Source organism: Nylanderia fulva, unplaced genomic scaffold (genome assembly GCF_048542155.1).
Source record: "Nylanderia fulva isolate GAGA-0341 unplaced genomic scaffold, ASM4854215v1 Scaffold12, whole genome shotgun sequence".
NCBI lineage: Eukaryota > Metazoa > Arthropoda > Insecta > Hymenoptera > Formicidae > Nylanderia > Nylanderia fulva.
In genome coordinates, this window is record NW_028189409.1 from 2,095,012 (window position 1) to 2,113,068 (window position 18,057).

Sequence of the window (18,057 nt, forward strand, 5' to 3'; positions counted from 1 at the left end):
GAGCGCAATTATATGACGTCTCATAATTCAGGTCTCTTCTTCTTCCTGCCCGTGGCTCGCCATTGTCCTTCCAGGATACGAGGAACCGCTATCTAGGACCTAAAGCAGGGTGTCTAGCAGTCAGGGAAATCTGGAAAACCGGGTATTGTCAGGGAATTTTATAAATCTGGAATTGTTGGGAAAAAGTCAAGAAATTGTACTATTTAATATTCTGGATTTTTTCACATTATTTCTATACATCGGTCTCGATAATTTGAAATTTTTTATTAAATAAATATAACGTTTCCTTCACTCCCAATCGTGTTATTTTATTTCAATGTATTATATATTTCAAAATATATTATTGCTCAAGAATTATAATATTGTTCAAGAACTTCATATTTTAATTCGTTTTTTATTAAAAATTAATACATTAATTTTTTTTATTAAAAATGTTTTATTTTAAAGTTTTGTTGTGATATTAGATATCATTAAATATATTAAAATATATGTATTATAATTTGTTAATATTTTAAAAATATATTTAAAATAAAATTTGATATAATATAAATAAAAAAAGGTGATCATTAAAATAGTTTATAGTAACACATTTGTTTCGATTTCATGATTTAACATTGAATTAATTTATCATATAGATATATGCAAATTATATATTTGGAAAAAATAGTACTAAAAAGTCAGGAAAAAAATGAATTTCTGGTCTTGGAAAATCTGAAAAAATCAGGGAATTTTAATTCGTTTTTTATTAAAAATTAATACATTAATTTTTTTTATTAAAAATGTTTTATTTTAAAGTTTTGTTGTGATATTAGATACATTAAATTTAAAGTTTGTTTCGATTATTGTAAGTACATAATCCAGATTGTAATCGATTTAAATTTTTGTTTTTTTTAAATTCCGAACCTTTTCATTGTTAACAAAAATACCTCAAGAATGTCATGATTTAACATTGAATTGATTTATCATAGATATATGCAAATTATATATTTGGAACAAATAATACTAAAAAGTCAAGGAAAAAATTAATTTCTGGTCTTGGAAAGTCTGAAAAAGTCAGGGAATCCTTTTTGTTGAGTCTGCTGGACACCCTGTAAAGTCTCCCTCGCGCAAAGACACGTGCAAATCTCGTCTTCTCGTGCAAACGATCGGCCGCGTAGGACGTTCGGTGATCCTTTTCCGCGATATCCTGCCAACTTTTTTGTACTTATACATATATATATATGTATGTGTGTGTGGGCGTCGTACCCACATTCTCCAGCGTTCTCTTTCTTTTTATCCAGGGTTCTTCAAACCGTTCTCTCTTGTCTCGCTCTTCAAACTCGCTCTCCGTCAACAGATCGTTGAGATCTTGACGGAAGTCTCGGTTGTTTTAAGCGCTCCTCTCCGAGTTTCCTTCTTCTTCGGCATTTTTGCGCGCACCGTTATTCAATATACTATATAAAAGAACGCTGCATACGAAATTAGGTAGGTCGAAGACAGGCGCGTTTCGCGCGAACCGTTTAAAACTTTCATGCTCGAGCTGACACATTCCATTAGCTCCATTATTCCATTAGCTCTCCGCGACGCTTTCTATCTTTATCGATTATACATACTTTTACCAACGTGAAATCAGCTCTCTTTAAGATTCGTAATTACTCACGACGTGTACTTTGCTTTCGAGCTGTACACGGGGTTTCTAAAACTATGTCGGACATTTAAGGGTGTATTTTAGGAGTCAAAATAAGAACAAAAGTTCCTACAAACATGGGTCCACAAATGCTTTTTCTTCGAGTTATACCTTTCTAAAGTTGAGAGAAAAAAATAAAAAATGTGTTACATCTCGGAGAATTTTTCACAGATTGTCGAAATTTTATACAGTATAATAATTAATAGTGAATACTTCATTTTTATGTGATTTTGACAATTTGATCCGATGTTGGAAGAAAGTTATGATTTTGAAAGGGGGAATCTTTTTCTCTATTTTGACCCCTAGAATAGGTCGTGAAAATCTCTGAAATAGTTTTAAAAACACCCTGTATATCGCGACTAACCGCAGAACGACAACGCGCATAAGTCGCTAATTATTTAATTCGATTTTTATGTCTCGAATCTTGATATCAGCGTTTTCTCTCGAAGAGATCGATCGACATAGATATAAAAGACGCGATAAAACGATAAACGCTAATCATATCTCGAATGTTACGTAAGATCCTAGTTTTATCGCTGATAACGGGGCATTTTGAGAGTTTCTATATTGTTGTTCGAACGAAACTCGCAACTCCAATAAGACACAATAGCTGCGAGCCAGAAGGCCCAATTTGCCGTAATAGACCTGTTGTTCGGCCGCGAACACGTGATATATGCTCATAGGGATATAAAGCCCGGCGAGCGCGAGATTAGCCGCGCCGATAAGCGAATTAATTAAATCCCGAATTACGGCGAAATGCGCCGCGCCGGCTCTAATTAACCCGGCCCGTTTAAGATTGCGATCGCGCGACACCACCTGCGGCCTCTCCCGTTATATCACCGCCGATGTCACCGTTGTCACTTCAATGTGCGACGAATCGCACGTCTCCGATTCGTTACATAAGCGCGCGACCGACGCAGCGAAAAAAAAATACGTCGTTAATTTTACTTCCACATTAGCTTGGAGAAAATCGCTCCGAATTAAACATTTATCGATATTCGCGTGTAAATTTTTAAATAAAATTTAAATCGTTTTTTTTATAAAATCCTAATTATATAAATATAAATTATTGATATTTATTTATTCAATTAATAAAATTTTATTTATATGTGCTAATAAAAATAAATAATGAATAATACACTGAGAGAATTTATCCTAAAAATCATAGTAATCGTGGGACAATATGGTATTGGAAGAATTTTATAAGAGTTTCTTTAATTAATATATTTACCATAATAAAAAATATTAATATCTACCACAATATAGAATATAAAATACTATGTACATATTAAAATTTTTATGGTATGGTAAATAAAATTAATCAGAGAAATTCTTGTAAAATTATTCCAATATCGTACTGTCCCATAATTAACATGATTGTCATGATAAATTGTAAGAGAAAATTTTCTCTGCGTGTAGGAAAATGAAAAATAGGAACTTTAATAGAATAATGTATTTAATTTAATTTTTGACACGTATATGTTTCAAAATATTGTGTCAAGATAAAAAGACTTAAGTAATACTGGAGATAAGGTTGCGAATGACATTAATATACAATAGGCGCGAAATTAGATTGGGTTTTACCAAAATGATTTCTCGCCGCAGATATAATTAATTTCGAATTCGCGATGTATAACTTTCGAGGATTCGGGCAAACTATACGGGACGGAATACTAAAATACTGTTTGGTATTTAGTGGTAAATGAGGAAACGCTTTTACTGTCGTCGCTGTCATCATTTGTCTCGGTACAACTGCGACAAATGTTCTTATTGGATACGCAAACATAAACGCGCGGCCTTCCACGCTGCAGCAAACTTTGCGGATGCACTCGCGACAATCTATATTCGTGACCTAGAATTAAACGTGACGTATGTGGACAATAATTATTATCACGTTTACAGTGTTACGAATATGACGTACGTGAATAATAATTATTATCACATTTACACTGCCTTGATATATAACAGCGTACAGGCTGTGTAATATAGACTTAAGCTTATATGATAAAGTGATAAAGTAAACTTTTCTATCTATTCTCGTAATCATAATAATTTTTAATAATTTTTACATAATTTTACAAAATTTAATTTATTGTTTCGTAGAAAATGATTCATTAAATGAAAATTATATATTACGACGACATTGCAGATACTTTCGCAATATTAAATGCGATGTCAGAAATTGGATTCACTTCTTGAAGAGTTATTATTTAATTGGCCACAGGCCAGTTCTCTCGCGTGTCTACATTCGACCTAGCAGAGGAAAACTAATCAAATATGATCTATAGTCATCATCCCGGATGTTTAGTGAATCATACAAGAGCCATTATATCTATTTTTAGTACTATCTACTTATATGTAAATAAAACTATAGACCATTTTAGATAATGTCTAAAATATATCTCAACTATTTTTAAGATTCCTAAAAACATATAAACGAGAGAAAATTCCATATATGGTAAGTAGATAGTACTAAAAATACATAGATAAAACTATAGACCATTTTGAATAATGTCCAAAATATATTTCGACTATTTTGAAAACTCCTAAAAGCATACAAACAAGAGAAAATTCCAGCTTTATCCATCCAGCATCATTCATGATCATCAATATTACATTAATTCCGTCCCTCGAAACGAATGTGTCTATTCGGGTCCCGAGATAAATTTATATCAACTGCAACCAATCCATCACTCGTACACCATTCCATATACAATCGCGAATAACAGAGAATATCTGCAAAATTGGGGGAAAAAATTCGATACTCTTTTGATACTCCGAATTCATCGCCGGTATCGCGGGACAATGTTTTTTTATTTTTCCCGGGTATACATATATAGGAAAATAGGAAAAACCTCCCTTCTTCAATTCCCTTCGCGCGTCGCGAGCCTCGGTTACGCAAGCACTCGGGTCGCGTCATTGCAGCTGCAGCAGAGATCCCCGTTGCAGTTTCTGCCGTCATCCCCACTATCGACGGCAACGCGGCATGAAGACGAAGAGCACGCCGAGGTCCGGTCCTCGCGGTGAACGGCACATGCGACGCACGTCTCTCTCTCTCTTTCTCTCAGAGCATCTCGCGAGTGCCGATCGCGAGTGCGCGCGGCCAGTCGATGTATGCGCACACGTGCGAGCACACGTATGCGAGAGGCGCACGCAAGCACGCGTGAGAAACTCGCGCGGGCTGTCTTTAAATCGCGACAGGAAAGTCCGGCACGAGAGAACTGGTGATCGATTTTTTTTTTTTCGGAGCAAATTGAGCTATTTGGAAATATTGTGAAATTTGTGAAGTTAAATTATTCCATCTGTGTTATAAAATTATTATAATGGAGAAACGAAGAGTTCTTTGTAATTAAACCAGTATTTTTTTCTAAAATAAATACTTTGTATTTTATATTGTACACTGAAAAAAGAAGTATGTAATTCGAATAAATATTTATTTCAATACTGCCAAATAAAATAATTTATTTGAAACTAATAATATTTATTTGATATGAAAAATATTTATTTGATGTAAGAAAATCCTTTTCAAAACAAATAAATATTTATTTGTTTCAAATAAATGATTTATTTGACAGTATTATTGAACTAAATATTTGTTAATTTAACCAATTTTTTTCAGTGTATACTTTGTATTTTATATAAATGAATAGTTTGTCTTTAAATCGCGTCGTTTCCTCTTGGGACAGGAAAATCCGGCACGAGATGATTTGTGGAGAATGTAGGATCGGTAATTTGCACAGCTGATCGAAATATTTTTTTCGGAGCAGATTGAGTTATTTGGAAATATTGTGAAATTAAATTATTCCATCTGTGTCATAAAATTATTATTTGTGACTGTGAATTATTAATATTAATGTAGTTAAACCAAAGTGTGTTTTTTTTTTAATGAATACTTTGTAGTAATATTAGAAATTCGCGATTATATCGTGTTTCACTGGATTATAAATGATCTCATAATCCAGAGTGAGTCGTATCTGTGGCCTTGGAGCATTTAAGTCATGTAATACTGATTCATATTGAGAAAAATAATCAGACATCTCGTACAAATATATATCTCGATAATTATCTCAACATCTTGTTCATTCGATATATTACGTTATTTTATTTTGTTAGATTATAATAGAAATCTCTCACGCAGAAAACTTTGGCAATAATCGAAACATTCTTAATACAAATAATTCTTACCGCTTAATTTAGCTTAATTAAACATAATTTGATATGCAATTAAAATTAAAATTGCATTAAAATTAAAATTAATAAAAAAATCATTCACACATTGCGATTACATATGTAAAGAGATTTCAATAATTTCAATCCTCTTATCTACTTTGCATATCGACTTGCACATTAACATTTGAATTAGAAGTAATGGATGTCACGCATGGATAAAGTTCAAAAGCGCATATTTATGAATTTTTTTCTAATATTATTACAGATTATTTTTGCACAAATGTTTTCGATAAATAGTGCATATCGATATTTTATAGTCATATAAATAAAAACGCCAACTATTCTGCTTAATACAATAAATACAGTGATGCAGAATTGCATGCGCTATGACGTAAGTAAAATGCAGAAGGCGAGATAAAGTTATGCAAATATTTGTATGTCTGTTATAAGATAAATTATCTGATACGCTTGAAACTGGCAAAATAATAAAAAAAAGAAAATAATCCGATTATATCCGGCTGGTTATCGCTCGATAGAATTATGCATTCAGCCATACTTAAATGCTGATGCGTAACAGACGCGTGGGCGACGGCGATCTTGAATTACTGTTGAGAGATGTTATTATGCTACGAGAAAGTTATTGGTCCATGAAATACGCGTTCTATATTTCACGGATTAATTATAGAGCGAGGAGTATTTAACTCCGTTTGTTTAAAATATTAAATTTTTCATAAATTATCAACATTACGAAATTTTAATCACTTGAAAATCCTCGAGTCTAGAAAAATTATACAACGACAACTATAAGCATTTTAGATATATCCGGCAAATATTTAGTTGAAAGTGACATCAGAGACTTAAAAGGAATGAATAATTTTCCATATTTCAATTAATCATTTCAGATGAAATTGTAATTGTCCACTTGTATTTTTTTCAAACAAAATCGGATGTTGTCGAGCTCTCTTCTCTCTCTTATCTTTATTAATTTTAGATTTCTACAAAGTTAACGGCTTTATTATACGATGATGTATCTCACGTAAACGGAAAGTATAGAGGCTTCTTTATTCGTGCCTGCTTTGCGCGTGATCATTCCCACGTGTTTCCGCGACACACGTAAGCTAGAAATGCGTGAGAGCGATAATTGTTTGCTTATCTTGCGTCATATAGCCGGCACTGCCTGTCGTTGCATAATAGAAATAAAAAACGACAATCATAATGTGAAATTCAATTAAAAAATATCTCTCATTACGTGAATTATAATCAGTGTTTGCTGTCGTCTAAATAAAATTATACAGATAATCATCTAGATGAAATTTTGGCGTCATCTTATCTTATACATATAAATAACAAAAATATGTATAAAATTATATGTTGTCTTTATTTAATTATCTAGAATAATATTCAGATAATTTCTGTGTTTACATAACCGGTCTTAAAAATAATATATGATCTGAAAATTATCTAGATGACTCGCCATATAATTTTATCTTTTATCTACATATGTTTAAATTCCAAATCATCTTATTTAAGATAAATTTACATTTCATCTCATCTCTATCTAGCTAATTTTAAAATCATCTAAGCATAACACTGATTATAGTCGAAAGTGCACGTGATATATATATGGTTTGGCAAATCATTTCACATGGAATATATATCTCGCTGTGCTCGACTGATCTTTCTGGACCGCTAGAGTCCATCAATTGACCTTTCCGTTACCAATGTCCCGGTGAAATGTAATACTGCTGGGACAATAACGACCCATATTACTAACTTTCATCGAGATGTGCCGCAAAGCGCGTATATAATCGTAGACGGTTCTATTTTTACACAACAGTAAATTACAATATCGCTAACGCGCGGAAGAGCTCTATTCAAAAATAATACATAAAATGAAGAAAATTGTAAAAGAGAAATTCCCTTTGAAGATGTAAAATCCATTTATTTCTCAATTTGCAATTTATTATCGAGATAGCAACGCGCAATCAAATACTATTCTCTACGCGTTTCCCAATTAATTTAATACCTCCATAGAACATATTACAATTTCGCCGAAATATCGGCGATAACATCGTTGTATTAAATCGCTATATAGCACTTTGTCCCTCGGCGTGTCACGTCCGTGTTTCTGCGCTGCGATAGAATCGATCCTCTCATTTAAACATATGGCAACACCAGGGTTGGTAGATACTTCGAAACAAAATATTTAAATACAAGATACTGTATGACATATATTTAAATGCTATTGAAATACTTTGGTTTTGAAATATATTTAAATACTAATAGTATTTAAATACATGCATTTATAAATACTTTTAAATAAAATTATTTTTTAAATTTTCCGATTATATACTATAAACTTAATATTAAAGCAATTACAAAAAATTTATCTACTATTACTTGAAAAATTAAATTTTTAAAATCATAGTAATAGTAGATAATTTTATTGTAATTACCTTAATATTAAGTATAATATAGTCTGATGGTAATAATATCAAAAGTAAGTTAATTTCAACACTTTGAAAGATAAATTTATTTATTTGAACTTTAAACTTTATAAAATAATAATAATTAAAATAAACATATAATAGCATATTATACATATATGTAAGTGCATAAATACATTTAAATACAAGATACATTTAAATTAAATAATTAATGACAAAATTCACAATACTTGATTATTCGGTATTTAAATACTGTATTTAAATAAGATACATATTTAAATACGTATCTCAGATACTTTAAGATACATATCTGCCCAACCCTGGGCAACACGATATTTCGCTCTCTCTCTCGCGCGCGCGCGCGAGCTGTCATTTTGCGCGAACTGTCATTTTGCGCGCGTCTCATATCGCAATGATAGAAGTTCTGCCCAATTTATTCTCGGGTCCCGACTGCGATATATACATATAAAAATATATCGCGTGCACATATCTTCCCTGTAAAAAGCCGATAGCCAGACCGTGAGAACCGAGGAAAGAACATGCACTCTCTATCCCTTAACCAATATATGCTCGCGAAACGTGCGCGGCTAGGATCTTAGCTTAAAGAGGAGACTTCGTAGCACGAGCACGAAGCGAAGCGGACATATAACCTGAATTTCTTTCGCGAACAAAACGGCGACAGCCACAGCTGGGCTTCGGAGACGCTGAGGTTTTGCTTCGTAGCCTGTAATCTCCCGCTAGGACTCGTTTGTTCAGGAAATGGACGATCCCGGGCGCGCAATTTTCGGTCTAATAAAGAGAGATACACAGAGATTTGTCTTTGTTAGCCGGTGTCACATCCCTTTCTCTATACTCCCCACTCTGAGCTTTTTTTAGTATTATATTGTTCAACACATCTCTCAAATTTAATTTGAAAAAATTGTTTGATATACAGGATGTTTCCCATAGGAAATTACTGAAATTAATCAGCTGTTATTTTTTAATGCACGCAATTATTGGGAAAACAAAAATTATGTTGAAAAGATGATACTCTGCAGTTCTTAATGGGTATAAATAAAATGTTTGTATAATTTATTTTATTTATTTGAAAAAAAATATTGAAAAAGGAAAAAATGCTAATAATCACATAAAATTACACGGAGAACTAATGATAAATATATTAAATAATAAATATTAAAATAAATATTAAATATTCAAAAAAGGCAGCTGCCTTTATTAGTTTCAACAATTTCCCGTGAAACACCTTATACCTTAAATATTAATTTCCCTGGTTCCGATGACGTTGAATGACGATTGATTTTTCATGGATTTACGCGAAACAATTTCAACAGTTTTTATTTCTTCTTTTTCAATGTTACGCAGGAATGAAGCTTTGCACTCGGCTCTCTGTTCTCGCATTCAAACAGTTGAACGCTACATTCCGAGAGTATTCGGGATTACAATGTATTTCGTCGATGAAAAAAAAGAGAACGTTCCGCGCTGTTAAATCGGGACTGTACAAATGTCGAGGCCTCGCTGCCGGTATAATCTCGATCTTGCACGCGAGGTCGTTTATCCTCCCCGAAGCGATGCTGCGAAGGTCCGGTTTCGTTCTCTCCCTCGCGTAGGTCTGCCGCGTCTCTACGTAGATATAGGTACTTTAATAAAACTCGCTGTCATCGTTCGGAACATCGGTAACAGAAGATCCCTCTTTCTCTCCGATACACGATATTAGAAACCATTCTTCTTTTTATCGATATTTTCAAGTCTCTCCTTCGATTGTCTAATATATACACTGAAGCAGATAAATGAGGAGGTTGTGTCTCATGGAAGAGTGACGGATCTTAGATACTAGCCAGATACGTAGGTCGAAGAGACATGTTTACGTCGAAGTAAACGTATCGTTAGTTATTACGGAACGAAGTCGAGCGAGATCATCTCGCCAGGCTGCCTTTGAACGAATAAGCTAGAAGAGTGACATCTTTTCAAGTGCAGAATCATTTACGCGGATATAGATGGATGCGAAAAATAATCCTTCCGCGGTTATTTTCAGAGTGTCCAGCAGACTCAATGAAAAAAATTCCCTGATTTTTTCAGATTTTCCAAGACCAGAAATTTAATTTTTTTCCTGACTTTTTAGTACTATTTTTTCCAAATATATAATTTGCATATATCTATATGATAAATTAATTCAATGTTAAATCATGAACTCGAAACAAATGTGTTACTATAAACTATTTTAATGATCACCTTTTTTTATTTATATTATATCAAATTTTATTTTAAATATATTTTTAAAATATTAACAAATTATAATACATTTATTTTAATATATTTAATGATATATAATATCACAACAAAACTTTAAAATGAAACATTTTTAATAAAATTAATGTATTAATTTTTAATAAAAAAATGAATTAAAATGAAGTTCTTGAACAATATTATAATTCTTGAGCAATGTTATAATATATTTTGAAATATATAATACATTGAAATAAAATAACACGAGATGAAAATATAAATTCACTGGGAGTGAAGGAAAAGTTATATTTATTTAATAAAAAATTTCAAATTATTGAGACAGATGTAGAATAAATCCAGATAAATAGTAATATTTTCGTTTTTCCCTGACAATTCCAGATTTATAAAATTCCGGTTTTCCAGATTTCCCTGACCGCTAGACACCCTGATTTCGATCGAAATTGGGACACACGATAATCGTTTGCGAACTCTCGCAGGAAGCGATGACTTTTAGCATTATCATTATTATTATCATCATTATCATCATCATCATCATCACCGGCGAATAACTCATAAGTCGCATTTGTCTATGCACGGTTGAAGATGTCTATGCGCAGTCGGGGAACATTTATTAGCCTCCTCGCGACGGTCGGAGGGAGATCACTTGAGAACCCGCGGAACTCGTCGACTGAACATTTTCGCATTAACATTAGCTCGCGAGATTAATGGCACGCGGAAATCCTCGCGGTACGCTGCAGAAAGAAACCGAGAGATTGTAATCGAGGACCGTGTGTCGTGAGAACGTCGTTCACGTTGTTCTCCATCGTCATGGCACCAAGAAACCGTGCACATTTTATGCGCCCTATGTACCGATATCGGTCCAGCTTCGATTCGACATGTAGTACTCGAAGTACGCAGAGAAAATTTTCTCGTAGAATTTACCCTGAAAATCGTGGGACAATATGGTATTGGAAGAATTTTATAAAAGTTTTTTTCTGATTAATATTTACCACAATAAAAGTATTAATATCTACACCGAAAACAAAATTATTGAATTCGAATAAATATTTATTTAAATTATTGCCAAATAAATAATTTATTTGAAACTAATAATACTGATTTAATGTAAAAAATATTTATTTGATATAAGAAAATTCTTTTCAAAACAAATAAATATTTATTAATTTTTTTAACGTATTACAATAAGATATAAAATGTGTTTGATTAATTTTACTCTTATAAAATTCTTCTAATACTATATTGTCCCCGGATTACCAAGATTTACAGGGTAAATCCTAAGAGAAAATTCTCTCCGTGTATTAATATGCAGATAATGTTGATTTGAAAAAAAGAAGAGCAACGAGCAACTAAAGTGCTTTGTTGTAAATATTAAAACCAGTTACGTTTCGTAGATGATGGGTTGAGCATAAAAATGGCAATTTTATTTCTTTTCAAACTCTATTTTATGACTAACAATAAGATAATCTCTTTTATACTTTGTTGACTTTAATTTTCTTTTCTCTCAAATATCTTTCAATTAAAAATAATATTCTGTGTGAGAAAAGGAAAAAAGAGAAATGGTTTCACTATAATTTATTCCCGTTTTAAATAAAGAAATAATTTTAATGACCTTTCTTGTCGACTAAATTGCGTCAATTTCTTTACTGAATAAGAAGTTTTTTATCCGTGAAAAAATCATGAAGGGATATAAATGGCTATAGATTCAAAGTTTTTTTTATTAAAAAAAAATTTAATCTTGATAGGGGACTGCTAACACGTAAGACAAATTGATTTCAAAGTTTCTAAAAAGATTCTCGCGCTTTATCGACAAAGTCACGCAAAGTCGAGGCGTGGATTTGTACGTCGGACTCGGAATGCGAAGAAATATTGCCATAGATACCCCGAATGAGCCAATAAATCTCCGTAGTTAATATAATCGCACAAATAGTGTTACCACCCTTTAAATGTATGGTCTGCAACCAGTAATTACCGAGATATATCACGTACGAGTTATCCAATTAAAAACACTTTAAAACGTTTTCCATCGAATAAATTTTCAGCTCATTAAATAATTAATTAATATGCCACCAAAAATATCAATGTATATCCTAAAAGATACGTTTAAAAATTAATATTAATATATTAATATGTTAAATATATTAATTATTAATATATTAATATATTAATTTATTAAACATTTATTAAGTTATTAATTTATCTGTGAAATTTATTAAGTCACAAGTACAAACTACTAATTTTTCACGGGAAATATAAAATAATAAATAAAAATTCGACTGAGAAACGTGATTTCGCAAGAGTTATTGCGAACATGCGTTTACAGAATAAATGAATCAGGTGAACAGCAGAGGCAGAGATGACGAAGAATGGAGCGACGTAGCCAGCTCCAACGACAGCGTTTCCGACTTCGAAGAGCGCAGAATCGTTCGCGATTATTATCGCGCGACCTTCTCTCGCACTTCGCTGCGCGTCATCGACTATTTACGTGTCTAAGAAAGAGCTACGTGTTTCGAGAGCGACCGCAGAATCGAGAAAGAACAGACTCGACTCGTGACATTTGAAGGGAAACGAAGGGATCCTTCTTCTGGTTCCCCAGCCTCTTCCGCAACGTCGAGATAAAGAGAGACGTCGAGGAAGTTGGAAGACGCGAAGAATGCCCGCGGGATGAAGGCCAAGATATCGCAGAAAGAACTGGACGACCTCTTCGACGAGGTACGCGGTAAGATCGCTCGATACGAGATCCATCGGAACCCGGAGGAACGTCAATTCGGCCGCTTCCTCTTTAACGCGCTTCCTGCCATTTTTGCGATCGCGCGATTAGTCCGGCATCATCGCTCCGAGACACGAGATGCCGATTGGCATGCCAACAACTCGCCGGCACGTCAAGCGTGTTTAATTTTAATAACGCGGAATAACACGTCATGACCTAACTAAGAATAGTATGCTAGCGCGTCTTCGAAAGATCAGAAATATCTGTATCACAATTTTTATATCATATTATTATTATATTATTGATATAATTAAATATAATATTTATTTTATTATATATAGGGAAAGAATTTTCTCTTAGAATTTACCTGAAACTCATCGTGAGACAATTTAGTGTTCAAGACTCTTTCTGATTAAATATATTTACCACGATAAAAAATATTAATACACAGTAAAATTAATCCAATATATTTTATATATTATTGTGGTGGATATTAAATATTTTTATTGTGCACAGAAAAAAAATTATTAAATTGAGAAATATTTATTTCAATACTGCCTAATAAATCATCTATTTGAAGCAAATATTTAATTATTTTGAAAAGGATTTTCTTATATCAAATATTTTTCACAATAAATCAATACCATTAGGTTTAAATAAATTATTTATTAGGCAGTATTAAAATAAATATTTATTCGAATTTTTAATAAATTTTTTTTTAGTATGGTAAATATTAATCAAAGAAGCACTTATAAAATTCTTCCAATACCATATTATTTCACAATTATCACGATTTTCAGGGTAAATTTTAAGAGAAAAAATTATAATTTAATATATTTTATATCTTAACTCTTGTTCGGATATATATCTTCCAGATTTTTTAATAATTGAAATTCATAAAACCATTTAAAAATCAAAATCCCACGTCCCACTAAAATATACCAAACTACTGGTTATGAAGCGCACTAATTGTCATAAAACAATTGTTGAAATGTCAAAATTTTGTCGATACGAAAAGCGCTAATTTATAAAACATGAAATATGACAACAAGATCCATCATGGCCTCGTTTCCGCGACGTCGCAAAAATTCGTATTAAATTTACAGCGAAATTTCCGATGTAAAATCTCAACCCAGAAACTCATCCCCCATATTTATCGGACTAACAACGCTGTTCTCGATATTATATATATATATATATATAATGTTTATCGTGTCGCGCGAAACTCGCACGCGCTCCGTTTCCACGCTCGGCTGGACGCTCTGGATGTAGAAAAAAATTGGGCGAAGCGTTTAATCCACTGGAGAACAACGTCGTGCACGCAAATAAGATGACATCGCGTGGCTCGCGGCGAAGCCCTTGCGCGGATAGGAAAAAATAAAAAGCGAAACTGCGTCGCTGCATTACCGCGCGATGCAATCAATTTCCGCCGCGTGCTCGAGTCGGCCGCAACGTGTTCGCGCTGGGATTACATGATAGATAACGGTCGATCTTATCCAATGATCGGGATAGACTGCATTTCAACAGGGTAAAAGGAGGAAAAAGGAACGATCTATACGCTGATAACGGGAAATCTTTTCCTCGCGACGCTGATGCACAAGTGATTGTTATCGTGGATGTTATTATCGTAAATGCGATGCTTGTAAATTAAATTTCGAAGCGATTGCGCCTCGATAATGTTGTTGAAATTTGTAATACATTTATAAAGCAAATAAATCCACTGCGAAAATTCTAAATTTATTATATTTAGACATTTTTTTTAATTTATTATTAAATTGAGAAATTTTTGCGTAAAATTTACATACTTTAAATTATGCATTCAAATTATGCAGTATACTATAAAAAAAAATGATTACTAAATCAACTACATATTATTTTGTTAATTGAATCTATAAAAATATTTCAATTAAATATAACATTAAATTGAACAAAACGTATATTTGACTTAAATACTAATATATGTTGATTTAACCAAATAATAATTTAATTGAAAGGTTTAGTCGAGTTAACAATTTTTTTCAGTGTAGTACTATTTTTATATTCAATAAATGTCTTAAAAGTTACATTCTTTGACTAATATGTTTTATTATAAAAAGGCAATACAGCACAATGCTAGATTACGTAACGAGAGATGTAGATTGAAAAAAATTCTTTTAATATGGGGTATGAATAGTATATAATCAAAAAATTGTATAGCAGAACTACGTTACCGCTACGTCGGTGCAAACAATATATATTTATGCGAATTATACGCTTGATTACAAATAACAGCGTTGAAAGAGTTTTGTTTCGCAACATTACGTTTTATCCGTTGTAAATCGTGATTTAATTGAAATCCCGTCCAAACCGCGCCTTTGTTTACAATGAAAACGATCGCACGCGTATCCCGCTGTATCCGGTAGTCGACCTCCGCGTTAGCGATCGCCACGAGAATGCCACGGACGTATCTGACGATCTTGATCGTGTCGGATCACTCTCGAGCGCAGCATCATGAAAGACGGGGGCTAAATCACGGAGGGCCGTTAGTTTCGATCGCAGAACGTTCATGCGAACTCGTACCCGATCAACATGGCACAAACACACACACACACAGAACGTTTCATTCAATGTCTCACGCGTGCGGAAATTCTATCTAAAAGACATACTGGGTGGCTTTTAACACAAATTTCCTCATCAAATTTATTAGAATTTTTTACAAGTAAAAATTAAATTGTTTTAAATTTTTAGTTTTTATTATTTTATTAATAATTTTTAATTTATTTTAAAATCATAAAAAATAAAATGAATTATTTTATTAAGAATTCTCAATTTTTATTAACCCCTTTTTTCTCCCACATATAAAAGATATTGCTGTTGTTTATCAACATAACATGAATTATGATGAGTGAATCTATCTCTTCACTTTTCTGTGACACTTTGAAAATTCTGAAGAAACTGATATTATAAAAATTATGCAAAATATGTGCATACGTATCGATTCTATTATAAATATATTTATTATATTTCGATATCAACGGAGAGAAAATAATTAATTTATACACGGAGAGAATTTTCTCTTATAAAAATATTATAATAAAAAATATATTAATAAAGAATATAAATATGTGCGTAATAAAATTAATGGAACATATTTTATATATATTTTATTGTGGTAAATATACATATATTAATCAGAGAAACTCTCTTATAAATTCTTCCAATTGTCCCACGATTACCATGATTTTTGGGGTGAATTCCAAGAGAAAATTCTCTCTGCGCAAATATTATAAATATAAATATTAATTTGTTCAATAAAATTTTGCAAATATTTGCTCGACAATATTGCGTCGAAAAATGGAGCGCTTCTAAAAACGCGGCGCGAAGAGAGAATTTCCAAGCCACCGTGTACACACTACCGCGGCTGTACAAACACCGACTGTGTTCTACCAATCCATTCCGCGAGTGTCACTTTGACTGACACGTGGGCACGCGGCCGCAGATTTAATAGCGCGCGCATCGCGGTGCAAGGAAGGCTCCCGAAAAATGCATCCTTTAATCGCGGCGTGCAATCTTGCGGGAGATTACACGGCGCGACGTGAGATATTATTATATACAATGCGGCCGCGATTGCGAAGGGAACGCCGTGGCGGATGTAAATTAGCCTCATTCCTCGCGAAATTAATTCCGAGGCCGCGTGGCAATTGAACGCCGCCGATTTGACACGGGTGAAAAATTTTAGATTGACTCCTCCCGGCCAATAATTCGCCGCTCGAACGAGCCGCGTTTTGAAGCGCGTCTCGAAAAAAACAGGCTGCCTCGATGAGCGATCGGCGAACACGTTCGGGCGTAAGATTCACCTCTATTATAAGCCACCGATGCTAATTGCTATTACAGCCGATGCGTTGCATAAGCGCAATTATCGCGCGAGCGATGCAGTTCGCGGAGGATTGCACATGTGCACGCAATCCTTCATAGTTCGGGTCTATGTGGGGTCTACGAACTTCTGCACCAGCTGCGTTGCTTCGTATATCTTCTTAACGAACGCTATAGAATTATTAATTGCGGCTATGATATACGTATCATGATAAACGATGGATGCATTCTCTGACAACTTAAATACGGCGTTTGCTATTATCTAAAGAAAATTATATAAATGAAATTTTGGCGGCATCTTATATCTTTATAATATCAAGATAAAATGAAATCATCTTTATCTAGTTAATTTTAAAATATCTAAGCAACACTATATATATATATATATGGTATATAAGAAATCTATATAATTAAATAAATGGCTGAAAACATGATAATTATAATGTTTCGTTTTTATGTCATGCATTATTAGCATATTTTATTTTCATATATATATAATGCATGACATAAAAACAAAACATTATAATTATCATGTTTTCAGCCATTTATTTAATTATATAGATTTCTATCGATTTAAATAATCTGGTATCATTACACTTATAGGATGATATGAAAGTAGATGATAATGACTAATGAAATTTGAAATTAAATCGAAATTTAATAAGAAAATGCGGCCTTATTTAAATCGCGTGGGTTGGCTCGCCACTCTAATTAGGCTTGTCAGATCGACGGAGCGGAGCGATCGATCCCGATACAATTGTCTAGGGACAAATATCCGAGACTAATCGAACTGTGTCATCGGTCGATGTGACGTATATACGAACGTAAACGATCTGTATGATCTACTTCTTCAAGGATGCAAGTGTTCAGTAGCGCCAATATACGCGTTATTAATTTCCGTACAATGACACGTTGTTAATAACACGTGTCAGTTGCAAAACGTTAAATCTTTACTCTGACAGAACGAAACG

The 18,057-nt window shown here is 33.0% G+C and overlaps 1 protein-coding gene across 12 annotated transcripts in view; it reads left to right on the top strand.

Annotated features, from left to right (window-relative positions):
- by (focal adhesion protein tensin) overlaps positions 1-18,057 on the top strand; it is a 217,913-nt gene that overhangs the window by 100,714 nt on the left and 99,142 nt on the right. The window contains exons 1-3 of one of the 12 annotated variants that reach the window (XM_085490272.1): positions 4,767-5,011; positions 5,353-5,393; positions 12,848-13,236. The exons of 6 other annotated variants lie outside the window; for them this stretch is intronic. In XM_085490272.1, the coding sequence (XP_085346398.1) occupies positions 13,189-13,236 (48 nt within the window). In that variant the 5' untranslated portion in view covers positions 4,767-5,011; positions 5,353-5,393; positions 12,848-13,188. Of the gene's footprint in view, positions 1-4,766; positions 5,012-5,285; positions 5,394-12,847; positions 13,237-18,057 lie in introns of those variants that run through there. 5 more of the 12 variants (XM_085490274.1, XM_085490273.1, XM_085490275.1 and 2 more) reach the window with 5 other exon arrangements.